Here is a 22,060-nt window from a genome sequence, read left to right as displayed (position 1 = left end):
TCCCTGGCTTTTTCTTCCTCAGCTGCTGAGTGCCGCTTGTCAGCTGGAGGAGGCGAATGCTTGCCGGAGCTGGTAGTTTGTGAGTAGTTGCACATGTGTGTGTGCAAAGCGTGCGCTCCCCGAACGGGTTGTTGTGCCAGTAGGATCCCCCCCCCCCTTGCTTCCCCCCACACCCAGCTGCCCTGGCAATCCAGCAGTTGAGGTTGCTGGCAGCGGAGGAGGTGTCCCTCCCCAGTGGCATCCTCATGGAAAGGGGCCACCTCTCCTCGGGCTCGGTAGCCTGAGTGCCTCTTGCCTCAAGCAGGCAACCCCGGGCCCCATTCTCAGCCCAGAGGGGAGGCCGGGTCTCCCCACTCCCCTGGGAAGGGTCAAGGTCCAAGAGGAGCCCAGAGCTTTGCAGGCGGTTTGAGCAGGGAGGCTGCAGGGAACGTCACGGGGGACCCTCGGCCTCCGGGGCAGCCAGAGGTGGCCTCCCAGTTCCACCCCAGAACAGGCCGCAGAAGGTCTTCTGGCTCCTCCAAGCCCTCGGCCTTCCCAAGCTGCCCGTCCCGCTGCTTTCCCACAGCCCCTTCCCTGCCGTGCAGGGACACCAAAACTCCCCCCGGGAACTCACCGTCAAGAGGAGTTTCTCCACACAGTCGGGAGACACGCTGTGCAGGTGGGTGAGGTGCAGCTGAAGGTGGAGCTTGCTGCCGAGCAGGTCCTGGCAGAGGGGGCACCTGAGCATCGGCTGGATGGAGTGCTGGGTCACGGCATGCACCCGCAGCCGGTTGACATCTGGATTGCTGTACTTGCAGTAGGGGCACTGGTACACCTGGGGGCAAAAGAAAGCAGGTGCTCGCAGGGGGGGAAAGGCGGCCAGGTAGTCGTATGGCATGCCCCACAGCCCATCGTCACACCTGGCCAACCTTTTACAAGGCATGCTCTCCCTCCCTCCCATGCTGGCGCTGGGCTCCCCGGAGACCCAAAAGCAGATCATTCCTGGTTTAGTGCAAAAGCTTCTTAGGTGCCAGCGCTCCCCCCCCCCCCGGCATCTCACCTGCTCTAGCTCCGCTTCGTCAGGTGGCTTGGGCCATTTGGGGACAGGTGATGCCGAGTGCCTTGAAAATGAAGCCTGCTTGGAGGGGAAGGGGGGCTCTGCTGACTCCTGCTCAGCCTGGTGGCCTTGAGCTGCCAAAGAGAGAAAGACATCACTCTGTGAATACAGGACCTGGTGGCCTTAGCGGGCAGGGGGAGAGTCTGCAGGGGGGGCTCGGTCTAGAGCCCCCTCCATCCCTGCCTTCCTCCCACTTCGGCCTCAGCCAAAGGTCCCCTTTGGAGGAGCTCAGTTTGCTATCACCTGCAAGCCGACACGGTAACAGCAAGAGCATGTAGACTTCTGTACCGCTTCCCACTGCTTCCCAGCCCTCCCAGAGTCACCCTCTTGCCCCCAACAGTCCGGGTCCTCATTTTACCGACCGTGGAAGGATGGAAGGCTGAGTCAGCCTTGAGACTCAAGCAGTAGTTGGGGTTGAAGCTGCTGCCAGCCTCCCTCCCCAGCTGGGCCTGAGGAGCCTCTTCCTATGGCCAGAAGCCAGGCATGTCCCCATTCTATAAGCTCCTATAAGGAGCTCCTTTGTGCTTCCCACATCCCTGCTCAATGCAATGCAACAGCACCCCTTTTTGTGCCATGTGGGGGGCTTTTCCTGAGCCCCCTCTGCACTGAGGTGTTTCTCTGCTTGCCCACAGCTGGCTCCGAGTGGGCAAAGCACGTGTGTGTGCGTGCGTGTGTGTGTGTGTGAATACACGCTCCCTCTAAAGGGAGCGATACACTGTCTCTCAGAAAGAATCGCTTCAGCTTCACACTAGCAGTTTGACAGACAGATAAAGCAGCACTCAAATTCACCTGACACCCCACAGGAATTTGCGCTGTTGTTGGAAACATGAGAGCCAAGACTGGCAGGGAGGGAGGGTGGGAGAGCGCAAGAATCCCTCCTGGGTGGTTGCCGATGTACATGGGAGCACCAGGACAGCAAAGCAGCGGCCTCTGCCCACCCTGCTCACCTGCCCACTTGGCCTGGTCCGGGTCAGCCATGCTCTCCATTTCTTTGGCCGCCTCGTCAGGTCCTTCCGCATCTTCAGTGAGCTCCTCTGGAGGGGATGAGAGAGAGAGAGAGAGCCAACCTGAGGCCTGCTGCAGCGGGCTCAGTCGCCACGCCAGCCCTGCTCCGAGTCAGAGGAGGAGGAGGCGGCCCTCCCAGAGGCCCCGGCCTTTCCCAACCTCCGGGGGCCCGGTGGTCAGCTTCCCATCCTCCCCAAGAAGTTACCCTGCCTCTTCGGCAGACAGAACCTCTGATGAGTAAATCCCAGGCTTCTGCACCTTCTCCTGGACCAACCCACCACGCTCCCTGAAAGGGGAAGGAGGAGAAGCCCCTGAACCAAGCGAGGGGAGTCAAGCCAGGCAACCAGCAAGAGTCGGTGGGGTGGGGGAAGAGAGGACAAAACCAGGAAATCCCAAAAGCCCCTTCCCAGAGAGAGACTCCCGGGAAACTCAGCAGGCCTTTCTGGGGCGTCTGAAGAAGAAGAGGAAGAGGTGATCCCAGGCTCCGAAAGGGGTTTTCTTCAGGGCCTTGGAGAGGGAGGCAGGCAAGGAGGCCCACCAGAGTGGACCCACAAAGCCAACGGGGATTCCCCCACCTCTCCCCAGGAAAAAAAGGGAGGTCCCACCACGGCCACATTCAGGGCAGACAGGAGCCACCTGGAACGAGGTCGGCCCAAGCATCCCAGCTGGTGAGAGACGAGGGGGAGAAAGGCCGCAACTCCAGGAAACGCCCCCCCCATCCCGATTCTGCCACTCTGCAGAAATAGGTCACTCATCAGCAGCCCTGTTGGGGACTGGATCACTCCCATCGCCCTGGCAGATTCTGCATCAAGAAACACAATCTGGGAAGCGGAAGAGGCCAGCCCCTCCTCTCCCTTCCCTGCCCAGCAGTCCCTGGTCAAGACAGGGGCAGGGGATGGGTTGGCAGACTCCCCACCCCTTCTTCTTCTTCTTCTTCTTCTTCACAAGCGGCAGCCTCAGACCAGCCCCTCCCTCTCTGTGGCTGGAGAAACTCAGCTGGAGGGGGCTCCAGAGGCTCTGCAGCCCCTCATGGGCATCACCCCTGCCCTGGGAGCAAAGGGCTGCTGGTCTGGGGCAGAGGAAATCAAGGAGGGCTGCCCCAGAGTCTTGTCCTCAGCAAGATGAAGCAGCTCACGGGGAGGCTTAGAAAGCATAAAACCACGGGCGGGGATGCCGGTTAAAGAGGGGGCAGGGGAGGAATTTTGAATCAACCGGACACTCCAGGCCCACCTTGGACCGGCTGCCCCCATCCGGACTTAGCGATGGCAGCAGCAAAGCTGAGCACTTCAGGAGAGGCGGAAGGGACGCCTGCAGACAGCAGAAGTTCGGCCATGCAACAGGCCGGCTTTGGCGGGTTCTCCATGTGCCTGCAGAACCCTGTGGCACCTTAGGCACCGCCATTCATGGTGGCAAGAGCTTTTGTGAATTGCAGAACTGAGCGATGCATCTTAAATAGACAACTGGGGCCAAGGAGTCTTCTAAGCTGGCCAGGAGCTCAAGGAAAGGGCCCAGGGCGGATCTGAAGATACATTTCCCCTTCAAAATTAAAAAAAAAACAACCAACAAGAAGCAGAGTTTAGAGATCCATCAGGGATTATTATATTCCACCCAGCCCTCTGCATTCCAGGGTGCTGCTCTCAGGGCCTCAACAAACGTGGGGAGATTGGCATCGAGGCATCGGGGGGGGGGGGAGCCCTCATTCCTTTTGGGCAGGCTGCCTCCCTGAGGAATTTCCCCGCCAGTGAATTATTTGGAGACAAATCCTCTCTCCCAAGCAAGGGCACCGCCAGGCCCTAAACTGAAGCGCGCAGAGTGGACTCCCATTTCCACGCAGGAAAACCTGCTTTGCCTCTCCTGCCCTCCTTCATCCTGGCGGCAGAGCCAATTCTCCCTCCCGCCCAGAGCCTCCCTCTGGGATTCAGGCCTGATAGAGGCTGGCTTAACAAAACGACAGTCCTCACCCACACGGTCAGGCTGGCGTGGCTGGGGGAGGGATAAGGCAGGAAGAGGAAAGTGGAGCGCTGCTGCGCTGACTGCCCCACCTCACTCCCCCCGCATCCCATTCCAGGAGATTCAGCAGCCGAGAAACATGAGCTGTCACAAACCACAATCAAATTGGGTCTGAAATATTTAGCAGTGGCTTGGAAAATGCAGCGGTGCAGCTCTGACAGGCGAGATGGGTACAGACACCATTTTCCATTATAATGGAAATATTCCGTCTGTTCTGAATATGTATAACCCAGAAAAATGTATTGATTTTTCTTTCAGCATTAAAAAAAAAATTGAAATACCCCGCAGCTGTCAAAAGCCTTTTGTTAAAAGCTCATCTTCCTGGAATGAGGTTTACCAGAAACAAGTTTTAATTGTGCGCAGGCTGCTTCTTTGAAACACAGAACCTTCTTCTCCCATTCCGTCTCACCAGAAGAAGGCATCCTCCCTCCCTCCCTCCCTGGGCCAGCGGAAGGGGCAGCTCCAGCGCAGGGTGGCTGGGAGGTGGCTGGCCGAGCTCAGGAGACCCAGATCCACCCCTTCCCCGTGTGCCAAGACAGGGTAACAACGCCGCAGAAGGGCCGGGCAAGCAGGAGGCCACCCTTTCCCATCAACCTGCAGGAGGCGCTAAGGAGCCTGGGCTTGCAGAGGAAAGGGAGCCGGGCCAGGGCCTTAGGAAGGCCTTCAGTTGAGCACAGGGTTTCTGGGGTCCTGCAGCGCATCCCCAGGGGATATTTTGCCCTGGAGCCCCAGCCTCCCTCGGGGCCTAAAGCAAGGGATGGCTTCTCGCGCGCGCCTTTCTCCACCTCCTCTCCAAACTGGCCAGACTCGCTCGGGTGTGTGGCATCTGCACCGACAGCAGCCCATTCCTTTGTTTTCTTCCATCCATCTTCCCCTGCCCCCCCCCCACTTCTTCCCTGGGTTTTTCAGGTCAGGCTCTAGTATCAGGGGAGGAAGAACACCACCCTGACCCGCCCCTCCGCCTCCACCTGCTGATACTCCACTCACAGAAAACTTTTCACCCCCTAACAGGGGCCCCCAATGCTTTCCTGGAAGGCTCCCGAAATCCAACAGGGCTGGCACCAAAGACCAAGCTGCACCCCAAAAGGGAGGCTATTGCTAAGAAGGCCCCACCCCAGGGCCCCTATAGGGGGAATTAGCTAAGCCCTTCTCCCAGCAGCCTGGAGCAAGCACTCTGAAAGGTCCCGGGGCCCTGGAGGTTGCAAAGGGGACAGTCGGCACCTTGATTTGCACCCAGTGCTGATCCTGTTATAAGAGTGAATCTAGGTTGGATCCAAACACCTAGGCTGACTCCTGTGGCACCAACTGAATATTCCAGACAACGCTTCAAAGCCAGTCCCACAAATATACCTCACAATGTCCAGCTACAACATGACCAGCGCATCAATAACAGCAAGCAGGATTTCACTTTCCCAGAAGACCACAACTGGCCTTGCCGTGGCCTCCACTCGCTGTGCAGGCAGGACTCCTGAAACTGGGAAGATCCAAACTTCAAGCCAGCCATATGCACGGGAGCATGAAGACAGGCCATTTTTGGGCTCAGCTGGCTTCAAGTGCGTTCACTATTTAGGCACTAGGACAGTGGTGGCTAACCTTTTGGGGCTCCAGTGCCGAAAACTGCGTGCATGAGGGCCATGTGCGTGCCCCCCCATGACCCCTGCGCATGCGTGCGTGACCCCCGCACCTCTGCACATGCATGCACGTCTCCTGTGCCCCCTGCCCCCCACTACGCATGCACACCAGATACCCGACCATCAGCTGGCGGGTAGACCTGCTCTTGGCAAGGGCTCATGTGCTGGCAGTAATGGCTCTGCGTGCCACTTCCAGCACTTGTGCCATCAGTTCACCATCACGGCACGAGGATATTAGCAGCCCTTCAACTTATCTCATTCTCCACCTGACGTTTTCCTTTTTCACACCAGCTGTTCTCTGAGATGGCATAGAAGCTCCATTGGGTGGGACCGAAAGGTTTATGAGATACCCAGAGAGACACTTACAGCCTCCATCCATTCCATGGCAACCCAGGACCCATTAGCAGCTCTTGGGCCAACTGAGCCCAAACCTTGCGAGAGGGGTGGAGAAGGGACATTTGGGGAAGATCCCCTTCCACCCACCCACCCACCCATCTATCTAATCTATGGAATAGAGAGAGGCTGGCTGGCTTTTTCTCTTGCTTTCCTGACCTCCCACAAGCAGGATTTTCACTCTGATGGGCTGCAGCATTACTGGTCAACCAGGAAGCGAAGCAGAAAGGGTGCCTGGACAGCTTCGGTGGCTTCCTTTCTTCAGCCCCTTTCTCTACTGGCCAGTGGCTCTTAGGCTGCCCAAGAAACTCCAAGGGAAAGACAATCCTGCTCCTTCAAAGCCAGAAGGGATGTGCTCCCCATACTTCCGTTTGGAGATGGATTCCTTCAACACATTTCAAATGCAATGATTGTGGCGATTTTTTTTAAGAAAGAGAAATGTACTCACTTGTACCTAAAAGGAAGCCCCACACCTATTTTTATTCTTCAGCTAAAACACATCAAAGTCCCCGGCTGACTTTGGTGAGGACCCCCAGCCTCTGCAGCTCAGCAGCCTGGTTTAGCCTTGCTCTAGCCCAGCTCTTCTAAAGCCTGCCAGGCTGTGGGGAGGCCACCAAGGCTCCTCTGCCGGGGACCCTTGTTCGACTCCTCTCCCTGGAATGCTGTGCATGCAATCAGGCTCCAGAAGAACCGGTGGTTCTCTTGCTGACCCATTCTAGCAGCCCCACTACCAGAAGGAAGCGATCGGACGCATAAAGGTGAGGCTGCAAATTGCAGGTGTTGAGAGAGAACCAACTAGGATGCCATCGCCATTCCATCTTCTTTAAATGGACTCAAGACAGACGGTGGCCAACTCGCAGCCTTCCTCGTGCAGGGAGTGTCTTTGGAAGGCTGTCGGAACTTGAGTCGCGCATTTTATTTTGTCCATCGTCTCCGCTGTTCCTCACACCAAGATGGTTCTCTGCTCCTGCAATTGCACATTTTCCAGAGTGCAGACTGAGACGATGGAAGGCATTTCCATCACAGCCTGCATAGAGTCCTATTGATCTAGCACACACGGTGTCTTCAAAATTGTTTATAATCAATATGCAAATCACTCCCAGCATCGATCTTGTATTAATTTTCAATTAGGGAATCCACAAGGGGTCTCCCAAGGTCAATACCTAACAGTGAAAAGGAAGTGCCAGAGTGAAATATCGGAGTTGGTACTCCGAGAACCTTCGGCAGTTTCCTGCATGCTTTCTTCCACTTTCTCCTGGACGGATCCCTAGAAGCAGCCACGGAATGGCTTCCTCCTCTTTCATCTCAGTTGGACTGTTCTTCTGCAACTTCATTCTCAAAGACCGGTGGTCTTTGGACTGCTGGGGGGCTGCGATGTTGTCCCAGGCAGTCTGCAAAGGCTTGAAGAAATGTTGTGCTTTAAATCTTTTAAGTCTTGGGGGTCCGTGGCCACAAAAGGTATTTAAAAGGGGTGGAGGTGTCTCTGGAGTGAAGAAAAGGTTGAGAACTCCTGGAAGTTCCTACATCCCAAAGGAGGAAACAGCCATAAGGCGGCTTTTCTCTTCCTCGCACGGACCCACTTAGATTCTTTGGTAGAATGACCAGTGCATATCAGGGTCCTCAAGACAGGCCATTTGCCAAACCATATAAAGAAGGAATATTTTGGCTTTCAATACATCTGGTTAAAAGTGAATCTGACAAACTTAGTCCAGAGTTGAACCCGGGAATCCTTGATGCTCTCTGAGCTGGGTTGTTTGCTTTTAGACATTTCATTACCCGACTAGGTAACAGCATCAGTGCAATGGCAATGTTACCCAGTGGGGCAATGTATCTTCTACAAGAAAACAGCCGAGCTCAGAAAGCTTCAAGGACTCCACGGTTCTTTTTGATTTTAAGTGGCTGCCGAGAGCATGACAAAAGGTGGAGTGCAAATGGTCTTAAGTGCATTAGATATGTTAGCATAAAGTAGGAAAGGAGTGGGATTTAAGGCAACGGCATATACCGAAGGCTGAGAGAGAGCTTGGGCCAGGCCTGTAACGGTCTCTGCTTCTTCTGGTGATGTGTTTGGCCAATCTGATCCTGATAAAGATTCTATTAATACGGAAGAGGCCGGAGGGGTGACCTTGGGGCAATTCAAATTAATTTTTGCATAGTCTGGTTGGGTCTTTGGCTGTAGCGGCCCCTTTCCCTGGGTAGGCAGAGGGGCCGTCCCTTCCCAGCGGGCCTTCCACCCCATCTTCTGCAACTTGTCAGTCCTCGTTCCTATGACGTGGGTGTATCGCAAGAGCCCGGAGAGGCTGACACGAACCTTTGCCATGGACCACTGCCTAATTGGTTCAGCTAATTAGTCTACGGATAATGTTAATTACCATGTTTCTCATTAACGGACAAAATTTTTATTGGTTTCATTGATTAGCCGGACTTGTTAGCTAGCTTAACCAAAGGCAGATGTAACAAGTTCTCTTATTGGCATATCAATTAGCATAATCAATTCCTGGCCAGCGGCTGCCATTCGCTCTCCTGCTTGTTAGGAGACGAAGCCAGAGCCTTTCCGAAGGAGCCTCATTCCAATATGCCTAGGCTAAGGGGTCTCTTTGCACGGAAGGCCGAGAGGCAGCGGCCCTCCGCCTCCTGCCTGGCTAAGGGACCGGATTTCCTTCCTGCTGCTCAGGATGCCCTGAAATGCCCCCCTTGCCGGTACCTGGTTTCGTCTGTGCACCGGGTGCCTCCCCGCAAAGCCTCAGGTGGGCCAAGAGAAGAGGACCAGCCGCTTAGCAAGCCAAGAGAGTTGGGGGGAGGCCGGTAGGCATCCTGATCTCCAGCAGGACCGGAATCCTCCAACCCCTGGCCGGGCAGCAAAGTCTTCCTGGAGACAATCCATAAAAGAGGGGAGACTCTGGTCCTCGTCACACCCCAAAAGCAGCTTCCAGGTTCATTATCCCGATCCCATCATCGTGCCACTTCTTCTCTCTGCCCAGCGTCTCCGACTGAAGAAGCTACCTTTGGAGCACAGTAATTACCGCTTTTCCTTTCAAACTTCTAACTGGAGATCAATGCTGCATTTTAAGACTCATTGATTTACAATTAGCCTAGCTTTCCTACTAAAGTGTTTTCAAGCAGAGTTTACTTTTATTTTATTCTGAAATCTCTGAGATCTGGTTCTTGGATTTCACGTTCTCTTGAGACGCCTGCTGGAAAGTCAAGACGGAAGAAACGTATCTAAGTTAGGGAAGGGAGAGACGGGGCACATGGGCCACACTAAGGGCTAGCAGAGAAAAGGAGACCCAGCAGAGGAGAAAGGAGCAGCAGCAGAGCAGCTGGGCATCCCTAGCCAAACCAAGAGAAGCTCCCAGCTCTTCCCTCCTCCGCCTCGCTAGCTGCATCCAGGGAGGGAGGGAGGGAGGGAGGGAGGGAGGCTGGCTGCCTTTTGCAGCAGCAGCAGCAGCAGCAGCAGCAGCAGCAGCAGCTAAAAATAGTAGAGGAGGTTCGGTTGTGAGCAGCCAGAAGCCCCTGCATGTGTAGAAGCCTACCAAGGGAACAGAGCAATTAAGCATTTGATGCCAACGGCTTCCAGCATTTTCTTCTCTGGCACAAAGGCAGAAGCAGAGTCTCTTTCCTTCTCCAGAGCTGCCCAGATGGGCTAAGGGCGAGGGGCTGAGACCCAAATCCTTGGCTGCAGCAATTGCCAACCGGGAGGGCAATTCACTACAAAAAGACCAACCAAATCTCCTGCATTTCGGCACTCCTGAAATTTGACCTCATTACATTCAAGGCCATTTCCCTATCAGAGGCACCCCAAATGTTCCCAAGTTCAAAAAAGAAGCTTTGTTTGCACCTCCTGATAATCCTGCCAGGCACTTCATACCCGCTTCCTTTTCTCATCCCTTGGCTCAACGTTCTTCCCCTTCTGCCCCTTTCCTTAGAAAACAAACCAACCTCACGTTAAATTAAGGCCCAGCATCCCAGGTATGTCGACAGCACTGATCTGAACAAGGTATCTGGACATAGAATCTGAGTGTTTCTTGACATTCAGAGTTGGTTCCAGTGCAAACCATTAAAGGGCACCTACGCAATGCATTCCTTTGCATTCCTTTCACACATTCTCTCTCTCTCTCTCTCTCTTTCTTTAATGGACTCTTTTCATAGTGCAATGTTTTCTCTTGCTAACAGGAACCCATGAATTATATATTCTCAAAATACACACTATCTGAAATATTGCACAAAATTGCATAATTTAGTATTAATTGGATTAATGCAACCACTTAGCATACTTTGGCAGGAGCGTGTCTCTGATATGGTGGGGGGAGTTTGCCCCCCCCAGTTACACCTGGAGTACTGCGGTAGCAGGAATACTCAGCAAGCCCAGTAGTCAAGAAACGGCTTCACTGACAACTGAATCACAAATCTCAAAACAAGAGAAGAAAGTCAACCGGAAAGAAGCACGGGAGAGTTTGCTGGGGCTTTGCCATGGCAGAGTTCTGTTTGCTTTTGAAACTTGAACCCTGGCAAGAATAAACAGCCCCGGGTTGCCCTGTGCAATGCAGGGGAAGAGCAAGCTTTGCGCAGACAACACCCACACATACCCCCACCCGCACCGGTTCTCACTGTAGCACTGTAGAGCAGCAGTCCCCAACCCTTATGGCTTTGGGGACCAGCGGGGGTGGGGTGGGGGCGTTCAGCGCAAGAAGCAGCCCAGAGGCTCAGTACTGCACACACACACACGCTGTAGAGCATATGAGAAAAGGACAGTCTTGGGCCCTTGTCAATCCTTGGACAGAGTCATTTCTGTCAGCTATGGAGAAGCTGAGTTCCTCTTGGTAGCAGGGAACTTCTACCCTGAAGACCACGGAAGGGGTGGTTGGCCACATCAGTGGCTGACCTTGCAAGGCCATCTGCCGGCACCTCAAGCCCCTTCTGGAAGGAGAAGCCCACTGCCCCTCAGGTGCTCTGCCTGACAGTTTTCAGAAGAAAAAGAACCCTCTGCTCTGCCCTGCCCTGCCCATTAGAAAGAGCCACAGCATCCTTGAGCCAAGCTGGACGGCCACCAGGAACATCCGCAGGCCAAACAGGGAATATTCTCCACCCCTCCACAAGGGTCCCCTCTCACCTGGCCTTTTGGGAATGTGTAACCCTAACCCATCTTTTTAACCTTGAATTTTATCTACCTTGTCTTCTAATATTTATATATAGTTTTTTATATTTTACTTGTACACTGTCCAAAGTCATTTGGTGAGGGAGAGGGGCTGTTTTCTAAATTGGAGTTATAAACAAATATTCTACAACATGATTCTGATGCCCCCAAATGAGCTTGTAGGAGCAGACAAGCCCAACCCGCAACCCACAGGCTGCAGGTGGCCCTGCACAAAATCACAAAGAATATTAAAAAAGAAAGAAAGCAACACTGTTTATACATATTAACTGTATTATATATTCGACAGAAGCCCGAGACAATTCCTCGTCGCTCAGTATGGCCAGTGCAGGCCGAAAGGATGGGCCGCCATGCCCCAGGGCCTCAGCGCTCAGTTAGGCCGAGCTGGCCGAGAGGCTCCCACCCCACCCAGGGCCTCCCTGTCTCTGCTGGGAAACCCAGCCGGCTCTCTCCTCGGGGACTCCCCTTCTGCGGCCATTTCTGAGCTAAGTGCGTGGGGGCAGTTTGCCTGTGGGGACCCAAAGGGTTAACGCGAGAGGCACTTCATCGCAAGGGTAACTCAAGCGACACTGATGTGAATCAATGTTCCTTTTGTGAATGCATTACTTGGCAGAAACTGGCTTTTTGTATCCCCCTTAAACGAAGCCGGCAACACACACAAAAAGAGTGGGGGGTGGATGTCCTTCAGACAAAAGGATGAGGTGAAAATAAAGAGAGACTCGCCTGCACTTTATTCTCTTCCATAGAAGCAAATGCATTTGGTGCTTTTTATACATTAATCAATCAATATCACTGACTGTACATCAGCAGCGCAGCCAAGTTATGAATGACCTTTCTGGCAAAGAGGACATTTTTAATGCTCACAAAATTGCTCAGAGATTTGCAACTTTCTGAAGTTAGGCCTGCAGGGCTGCACCATAAAAGCCAGGCTCTTAGCAGAACCTGCTGGTTTGCGTAGGCTCAGAAAGGGGGTCACCCCACCCGCTCCTGAGGGTACAACCCTGTGCTATCCCAAGCCCCAAGCCAGTTCTGGCTAAGCAAGGGGATTCCCGCCTCTAGGGAGGCCTGGCCTTACGGCAGCAGTCTCCCCACTCTCCGCCCCAAAGGAGACCCACAGAGGGCTGCTCCTCGAAGGTAACTGGCCGGCTTTCTTCAAGCCGCCTGGAATTGGCTGTGCTGCAGCTGGAACAAACTCCAAGAGGGCCACCTTCCCCACACTTAGGTTTATGTTTCCTTGAACCATCCACAGCGGTTCCACTTTCCCTTCCTGAGGAATGAGCCTCCTCAGCATCTCTACTTTTATGTAAGATAAAAGCAATACGGCTAGATTTATAAAGGGGGCCATAGAGTTCTCTCAAATTCGAAAGAAGTGATTCCTAAAACACACTATTGACATTTTAAAGATAAAATGTTCAAAATTTTTAGATTTTTTTTTTCTTTTAAAGATAAAAAGTTATACATAATTTTTCAGAAAAAAATTACCAGAAGTTTTCCCTGGAAGTATTTCAATATTCCAAACTGACTTGGCTTCCTTCAATAGCCGGAGCAGCCAAATTTATCCAAACTCTGCAAGCCACCCAGCTATCCCAACTGGGCCTCTCTAGAGGGTCTCTCCTGGTTCCAGCTGATGGGCAACGGCTGCCCTTCCCCGCCTCCTGTGGTCCTCATGCCCGCTTGAGAAAAGGCAGGCCAAACGCTCCAAGGAGCCTCAGCTGGGGCTCATCCCATTGCCCCACCCCGGGGGCCAAGCCCCCATCCCCTCCTCCTTTCCTCCCATCATGGCCAGGCGTGTCCAAAGAGGGTAGCCCTCTCACCCAAACAGGGTCTGCCCAGCTGCGTCCCTGGACCCAAACAGGCTCACGGCCTCCTGCGAAAGCAAGCTGGGATGGTTGCCTGACCACAAAGGCTACAGGCCAGCCGGCGGCTGAGAGCAGAGGAACCAGGTGCCCGGGCAAGGCGGAAGGGCCAAGAAGCCCCAGCCAATTGCTTCTTTCCAAGCAGAAGGATCTACGTTGTCCAACCTGGCCGTATCATCGTCATGGTGATACAAATGGCAAAGAGGAGGGAGGAGGGGTGGTTAGGTCTGACCTACAGGGCAGGTAGACAGAGATGGCCCCATAAGACCTTCCTCCCCAATTAGCCTGGGAGGAAACCTTCCTTCTTTCTGTGCAGCACACACAGGCCCAGATCTCCCGGGAGGGAGAAGGGAAGGAGGCTCACAGGCGAGCCAGCAGCAACTTACATCACCCTGGAGGCCTCGTTCTTTCAATTCACTTATTTGTTATATTTATGAAGCCCATTTCATGGTTGGAGGCAACATTTTGGGTTTGGGGTTTTTCTGCCCATTTTGGCCCTCAAGCAGCCCGCTGCGAGCCGTTAATAATCCCTGCATCCTGGGAGCCCCACCGGCCTTCTTTTTCCCTCTCTGCTTCACAAACTCTGAGAGTCTGCAGTCCAGCTGCCAGCTGCTCTACCCAGAAAGTGCTGGCAGTGTGGCCATTTTGAGAAGAGCGGGCAATATTTACCGAGCCACACACTGTAATTATACATACCTGAACAGGTAAGATACCTGCTTCATTCTTATCTGGTGGCAAAGAAGAGGAGCTCAATTCACTGTTATTCCCCCCCGCCCAAAAAAGCTACCATGTCTGTTCTTTCCCAGGCATAGATTGGCAGAAAGGAGGGCTGAGCGCTGAATGGGTGCCCTCCCCACACTCCTCTGTCCCTTCCAGCCCAAGCCCAATGGGGAGAGCCACCCATGAACTCTGTGGCTGTGGCCGGCAGAGGGACCCCCGCCCCACCCATCACGGCAAGTTTCCAGCCCCGAAACTGGGCAGCCAGCTTTCCATCTGGGTGGCAGATACAGCTCTGGGGCAAGTCAACAGCTCCAGCTTCCTCTCTTGCTGAGGAGAACCAGCCTGGGGAGGAGCAAGCTAGGGCCATCGCCTCCCTGTCCCGCTAAGCCCCTTCTTCGGGGCTGGGACCCCCTGGCTGCCCCGTGGCAGTTCCTCCTTCCTCCTTCTGCTCAGCCTGTGCCTCCTTCGCTGGATGGGGTGGCCTGGCCGCTAAGGGGGACCAGCAACACTCCTGCCCAGCCAAGCGCCAGGCCCAACTCTCCCTCAACTTCCCAGGGGCTGGACCTGGGTCTCTCAGGCCAGCCTTTTAAGGGAAGTGGGGAAAGGCAGTGCCTGGGCAGCACCTGGAATCCTGCTTCCCCTCCCGTCTCTTTGTTACCCTCCCTCTGCCCAGCTCTGTACCCAGCAGAAGGTAGGCATTTCCTCCTGGCTCTGCTGGGAATTTGGCACACATTTGACACAGGGGTGTGTGTGCGTGTGTGCGTGTGTATCCAACCAACCAGCCCCCCCAAAAGAGGGAGCTCACCCAGGGACGTTCTCTTCCCCAGCCTGCAGCGTTAGCCCCCTCCTGCCTCCCCTGACTTCCCTGGGGAACATCTCTGTGGACACCCGGGGTCAGGCCAGGCCAAGGGCTCAGGTGAACCTGGGTTGCTGACCCCTGGAGTTGAGTCCCAACAGGACTTGAAGGGACTGCTCAGTCTCCCCATGTCTCAGGGGCTGCCCCAAAGAAGAGCGGGGTCGGCCCACCCTCCAAAGCCCCTGAGAGCAGGAGAAGAAGCAACGGATGGAAACTAATCAAGGAGAGAAGCAACCCAGAACGGCGGAGGAATTTCCTGACCGTGAGAACAATTCACCAGTGGAGCAGCTTCCCTGCAGGAGTGGTGGGTGCTCCAACAGTGGAGGTCTTTCAGAAGAGACTGGACAACCATTTGTCTGGAGGGGCATAGGGTCTCCTGCTTGAGCAGGGGGCTGGACTAGAAGACCTCCAAGGACCCTTCCAACTCTGTTATTTTGTTATTCTAGAAACACTGCTTAGCAAGTTCAGAATGGAAAGAAAATACCTCAAAATATGGAACAGTGTCAAATAATGATATACATACTTACCACCATCTTTTTGGAAAAGCCACGTTTATATGAACACAGAAAATAAATAGAAAATATCAGGCTTTCTAACATATGCTGCAAAATGTTTGGCTTTTCAACTACTAAGATGACATTATCTGCATTCAAAAGTAACATCTCCAAAAATATTATTTCTACACATCCATTAATTTATGAAACAAGGAAGGGGGGATTATCACCATTGCTTACCTGCTGCTTGGCCCATTTGCTAAGCATTCCATTTCTTCTCATGCATATTTTACGTCCATCATATACCATTCTTACCACATTCAGCAATCACCTTTCAAATCCATAATTCAAGCCTATTTATTGGTCAAATGTTTTCCCTGCACCAAGCTACTTCAAGGCTAAAACACAGAATTATGGAGGGAGAGAATCCCAAAGGAGGGGAAAAGGGCAACAGACGAAGTAGGTCCTCTCAGCCCCAGGAGCCCCAGGGGGAGGCCGGAGGAGCCGCTCAGCTCTCCTTCCTCCTCCCTCCTCCCTCCTCTGCCTGGGCTAAACAGGACCAGCTCCCCGGAACAGCCGGGGGCGAAGAGGTCCGGTGAGGCTGAAAGGATCAGCAGTTCTTGGCAACCAAGCATCCCTTCCTCTTGGAGGCAGAAAAGCCCAGAGGGATACATCACCCCCACCCCCGCCCCCTTGTAAGAAGGCCGAGCAAAGAGCACCTACTTGGGGGGAGGGGTCTTATGCAAAAAGGAAGCCAGGCGTGGAAAGCAAGGACAGTGAAGAACTGGACTGGAATGAGAAACGGAAAAGGGAGCTCCCAAGCATCTCTCGGGCAAACTAACCAGGTGCTTGGAATCGGGTCGACTGAGTAAACACTAAGTAAACCAGACATGATTATGTTGAGTGCAGAGGACGGGATCCTTTGCAGCAAGAGAGAGATCTGAGAAAGAAAGCAGTCTAGCCCAAATATTCAAAGTAGTGCAAAAAGACTATTTAAAGGATTAGTCGGAGCGGGGCTGGGGCGGGGGGGGGGGGAGAGGAAGCTCCCATTTAGACAGCAAGCCAACCAAGATGGCCTCAGACTATTCCGGATCAAACGCTGTCCAACCTTTCCTTGAAGTCCTCCCTCCACGGATGGAGGCAGCCTGTCCTACTCAGATAGGGAGGCATAGGAGAGGCCAGGTGAGGGCAGTCTTAAAGGAAGCACTCCACCAAGGTGTGTCTTCCTTTCTCCTTGATTTTATGGCAAGACAGTAAATATTTCCCAAATTCCCATTCACTGTTTCTTTTTGTCTCCATGCTGACCCAACGCCTTGATGCGTCTCATTTGAAAATCTGATTTCGCTCGGGAAAGGCTCAGAAGCCTCTGGGCTGCACGCAGCTTTCCCAGGAGCTGTTGAGGAGGCCAAGAGGCCGGGGTCCCCCTCTCCTGCCTTCTGCAGAAGGGCCTTACCGTCATTGCCAAAGATGCCTGGCACAAACCAAGCTGGACCCCTGGCCAAGCGACTGTATTTAGCACTTCGACCCGACTGCAGCGGAGGGCTTTGGAAACCACTGGCTGCTGGAGTCCGGCTCCCTCCCCCAGACTAGCTCAGGCCCCAGAGGCAGTGGAACCATCCCGTTGCTCCGGACAAGTCAGAAATCTTAAGCAACGTCATCCACATGCAACGCTAAAGGGAGATACGTCAGCTCCTCGCCTAGGAGAAACGTGCACGCCCCTGGAATCGTACCGCACACGCGATGGGAGCAGGACTACCACCTGCTGGTCCAGAAGGCCACTCACCAGTGTCAGCAGTTCGGCAGTGCTGGATGGTGAAGATTTGGCCCAGGTTGTCCTCTTCCTCAGGAAGGCTCTTCTGCAAGCGCTTCAACTTGAGCAAACTTTCACTTCGCTGGTGCTTCATGGAACGTACGTGCTGAATAAGATTGAGCTTGGCCTTGGTGGAGTAGTTGCAAAGGACACAGTGGTAAAAACAGCCTTCCCCCTCCAGTCCGCTCTCGTGGTTCTGAAGGTGCTGCAGAGAAAAGCACAGAACAAACCCATGCCCAGGTGAGCAGCAGAGGAGCAACTGAGCTCCCTCTGGAATCTGGATCTGAATTTCAGACAGGGTCAAAGCCCCAGGGCCCCTTCCCCCCTCTTGGCACTGCAAGGGCATCTCGGGAAGATCTTGGGAGCATCTTGGAGAAGCAAAGCTTCTGCTTTTGAGAGCTATTTGCTTCCAGACTCATCCTGAAGTCACACCCATGCTCACATTGACCTAGGCATATGAATTGCTGGAGGCGGCTGTCTAAGAAGGCTGCTCCCGTATTGAGAAAAAGGAGCCATTCATCTAACAAAGCAACCGGTTCCTTGGGAAGAACCTGGTGGGTTTCCAGTCCACCCACTTTGAAAGCAGCCCTTTCGTCTCTGGATCAGATGCTTGAGACACAAGAACAAGGGAAGGAAAGGAGAAAGCCCCGCTGCCCCCCGTTTGGCACAGCACCCGGCCTCCAATGGCCCAAAGTGAGGCTCCTCAGACGCTCTGCAGGGGAGCCGCTTGGTATTGCCAGGCCAGGCACCTTGGACCGTCCTCCAGCCAGCCGCTGGCCTCCCTCTCCATCATCTACTGAAGCAAGGTGGACGAGAGGCTGGCTGGTCGTCACTGAATATGAGTTTTGGGTGATGTACGTAGGCTACCTTTCGGGGAAATGAGCTACATAACCATTCTCCATAGAAGACGGCATCCCTGCTCTCTGGGACTGAACTCTGCATCTGAAAACCATTAAAATGGCTTTATTGTTCCCCAAAAAGCACCCCCCCCCAAAGGATCTATTATGCCTGCCGCAGGTCATGAGGAAACTCCATGCAAACTCTGACAGGACGGGCTGGTCACTCTCTTCAGTCTGGAGGGCCGTATCGCTTCCGCCTGAGAAGCTTCTGGTCAGAGGTTCCTAAGGGTGCCCGGGGGGGGGGGGCTTGGTTCACACACGTGTAAAAGCTGGATCCCTTCACTTGTTGCCCTGGATCAGATAGATCGAAGTCCCATCTGATCTGAATGACGGCCCAGGGCAGGGCAACCTCTGCACAGCACCAGAATCAGCCAAGCACACGGCACTGGGTCAGGAAGGGCAGAGGCGGACACTCTCCCCTGGGTCAGAGGAATGGCCAGCGGTTATCAAGAGGTTGCCTGCGTCCTGCCCAGAAGAGGGGCCAGGTGGGTGTCTTTGGCCCATCCTCCCAGGGTCTCGTGCCAGTGTAGGCGGCCCAGGAGAGGGCAGAGAAAGGGAGGGCCAGGCTAATGGCAGCCCCTGCCACCTCGACTCTCAAACAAGCAGCCCCTTAGAAGGACGGGCGGAGGACAGAAGCCAGCTCGGCAGGGTGATGGTTTTATTGGTTTCACAGAAGTTAGATTTCTTCTGCACCCAACCAAGCAAGGCAGAGGAGCCCCTCCTCCCCTGCTCTCAGGTGGGACGGGAGGGTGGCAGCAGGCCAAGGTACTCACAGGTAAGCCCCTCCCCCCAAATAACAGGCCCCTCCCCGTTCAGTGGTGGCCACTCCCCACCCCACCCGCTTTGCTCTAAGTCTTGTAGTCATCAGAGCCGGATTCAAATCCCTCTCCCATCCCTCACAGATAACTGGCTGGTGGGATTTTGCTCCGCCTTCCAAGCCTCATTAAAAGCCTACATTGCTCAGCCTCGAGATGGAAAGCTCAGCATAGATTTTACTGAATGTTAAATCAAGCAGCAAGCACAGCCAGCAAACTCTGTGGCACTTTAACTTTAAATAATGCAATAATTATTGAATTTCCTTTTTATAACTGAAGTGCTGGAATGTAAACAATGGGGCTGTAATTGCAGGAAGGGGGGATCAATAGAGGCAATCGTTTTCAGCCATGTTAATTGTAAATACAATTGCTCCAAGATGTCAGCCTTGTTCCTCTCGCTCCAGAATCACCCTAACGGATGACAGAGTCCAACTTTCCCATTATAGCTGTTCGTTCCTTTAAGAGGTTCTCAATCAGGTCTGATCAATCTGTCAAGATAATGCATGGAGTAAGTAAGACTCTTCCAAACACAAATGCCCAATCAATAGCCCCAACCAGCTTAATGAGGAGGGGCTACAGCCCCCAGGGAGGCAAGAGCCAGCTTCAGCCGGCCAGCTAAGCAGATCGACCCTTAATGAGGCCGCCCTGCAGGCCGATGCCGAGGGCGGTCAAGACCCTCTCCAGGGACAGGCTGGAGGGCCCTGGGCAAGGCTCCGCATTGGCCCTTCCAGGGGACAGGAGACCCGGCAGCTGTGACATCGGCTCTCTTCTCCTGGCCTCCTCAGCTCCTGAATTTGGCCCTGTGACTGCAGCCCCTAAAATGCAACCGGAAACATCTGCCTCAGGATTCTTCCTTGATTGGTTTAGGACACCATAACACCTCAGCCTTCAACAGGGTGGCTTGCCAGATGTAGCCCATCCTTGCTCGGCTTCAAACAATGGTGATTACCCCACGGCATCATTTTTTTTTATTTAATGTATATCCCACCTTTATTATTTTTATAAATAACTCAAGGTGGCAAACAACAAGAAGCCAGTGAAGTGAGTTGGGCTGAGAAAGAGAGCTTGGCCCCAAGTCACCCAGACGGCTTTCATGGCTAAGGCTTTCATTTCAGTACTTAGCAGTTCACATCTGCTTCCTTTGTACATTTCTCCCTCCCTCCCTCCCCGCTCTCACACAGTGTCCTACTAGAACCTAGCAGAATTTCTCTCTTAGATACACACACCATGAGTGGCTCAAGCTTGTTCCAACTTAGGGAAGTTTTGAGCACATGTCAAGGAGCTCCTTGAGGTTCAAGTACCTCTCATCAAACAAGCCATGAAAACTAAGCCTTTTGCTCAGGGCCCCAAGAAAGCAAGGCCACGGGGCCAAGACTGTTGATTACTGCAACTTCTGTAGGCATCGCAAGACCCACAAGCAGGTCAACATGAAGAAAGGTACTCATCCCACAGGAAAAAAAGAGCTACAGTCTCCTTGGGTTCCAGGACTTCAGCCTGAGAAAGTCCCCACCTGTAGGTAAAAGGAGAAGCCGCTCAGGAAGAGATGGACAGCTGTGGAGACCTTGGTTATTTGCTTCCAGGCATTTCACTACCCAACTAGATAGCATCAGCAGTATGAATGAATGTGGAGTTTGGTCGCTATTTATATACAGTAGCTTGGCCTGCCATTCAAAAGGGACAATAAAAAAAAAAGAAGGAAACAGACCAGGACATGTCCTTCCCAGCAGCCAATGTCCAGATAAATGGGGACGAACATCAGATAAACAATCACACAGAAAACGATTCCCTAATCAAGAAGAAAACCGTGTCTTCACCAAAACTGGAAGAGCAAGCTACTGCACGTAAACATACAGTACCTCACATTCACTCACACTGATGTTGTTACCTAGTTGGGTGGTAAAATGTCTGCAAGCAAACAATCAGGCGCAGAGAACACCAAGGATTCTACAGCTAAACCATAGGTTACTTATATTCTTTTCTTTCAGAGATAGACAACTCTCCATCAAGGAGACTTATCTCGATATAGCAATTATTTTATCAGAGTTACCAGCTGTCGTGTGCAGCTTAATTTTTTGCCTGAAATAAGAATTATCAATTACAATTACAAGCAATTACACGAACAATCCTGCCTTAAATTCCTACAGCAACAGCCTCTGGCAGGATTCAAGAGATCTGTAATCAAACAGCCTTGAGAATATTTGGTGAATAAAATAAAGGATAGTTGCACCTCAAGCATATGATATTTAAAAACACCCATTTGGCTGAATATCAATGAGAATTAGTTGACCCGAAAGGAATAAGATTCCCACGGTGCCTATTCTTTTTCTTATTAGCTCTCAGAAGACCTAGCACCCAGCGTCTCTGAGGAAAAGGCTGTCAGAACCTAAATGCTTGGAGAAGAGACTCTGCTGAAATATGTAGGCCAAAAATTCAACTCCCGGCAGGTCCTAGCCCTCTGGCCCTTTCCTCAGCCCCCACTGTTCTAAGCAGGAGGAGCTTTCTCTGCCTTGAATTGACTTCAAATGTAAGCAGCCGCAATGTGAACCCCTGTATCGATGGGCACTGACCAGGCCCTCGGCTAGCAAAATCCTTGGTGCCTCCAGGATCAAGGAAAGATGTGTCGCCATATCAACTATTGGAGAAGAACACGGCATGATCTGCTGGAGGTGTCTGTTCCTTGGGCCTTGTGGAGACAGGAGGCAATAGGTTTTTATTCCGTTTCAGTACCTGTCTGAGTAGGATCAGATCTAGCAATGCAACACCAAGTGAGAAAGCGGGTTCCTGGGCTGCCATTGTGTGCCAAGAGCTGTTTAATTAGAGAAAAAGGAAGGTGGCCGTGTGTCCTTCTGCCTGATGTGTAAGGTCACTGGAAAAAGGCAAAAGAAGAGGAGTGGAGGGCTGGCAGCTGCAGCTTTCCACTGGAGCCTGTCCACTGTCAACACCGGCACCTACTAATGACAACGAAGCCTCCAACTTAAATAACTGGGTGGACGTCACACTGCATGTCGGGATTGAAGTCTCCATGGAGCTGCTTTTGTTGAAACATCAGGACATCAGCAGGACAGGCGTGTTGTGGGGCACGAGAAAATGGAAGAAAACCCACCCAGATTCTCTCATAGTGCTCAGCCAAGGGACTTACTGCTCTTTAGGAAACTCAGATGCAACACCGGACTCATCCCAGACCAAGACAATAAACCAATTTGGTAGGACATTAATTAGGGAAGCTGGGGAGGGGGGAGAAATTATACCCCATGCAAAACTAGCTTCCTAAAGTTCTTGATATTGTCTGAAATAGGCTTTGAACTATCTCGCCAGCAGTGAACCAT

General features: G+C 52.9%; 1 protein-coding gene across 2 annotated transcripts in view; it reads right to left on the bottom strand.

Moving 5' to 3' along the window:
* Positions 1 to 22,060, bottom strand: part of ZFHX3 (zinc finger homeobox 3) — a 77,455-nt gene that overhangs the window by 14,439 nt on the left and 40,956 nt on the right. For both annotated transcript variants that reach the window (XM_087940355.1, XM_087940356.1), the window contains exons 4-7: positions 16,994 to 17,225; positions 2,044 to 2,130; positions 1,040 to 1,170; positions 614 to 814 (exon numbers count right to left, since the gene is read on the bottom strand). In XM_087940355.1, coding sequence (XP_087796481.1) covers positions 614 to 814; positions 1,040 to 1,170; positions 2,044 to 2,130; positions 16,994 to 17,225 — 651 coding nt within the window. The remainder of the gene's footprint in view (positions 1 to 613; positions 815 to 1,039; positions 1,171 to 2,043; positions 2,131 to 16,993; positions 17,226 to 22,060) is intronic.

The sequence above is a fragment of the Pseudonaja textilis genome, chromosome 11 (genome assembly GCF_049901715.1).
Source record: "Pseudonaja textilis isolate UNSWEBS1 chromosome 11, rPseTex1.2, whole genome shotgun sequence".
NCBI classification, from domain to species: Eukaryota; Metazoa; Chordata; class Lepidosauria; order Squamata; family Elapidae; genus Pseudonaja; species Pseudonaja textilis.
The sequence above is the reverse complement of the archived record's forward strand: the minus strand, read 5'-3'. Positions and strand labels throughout refer to the sequence as shown.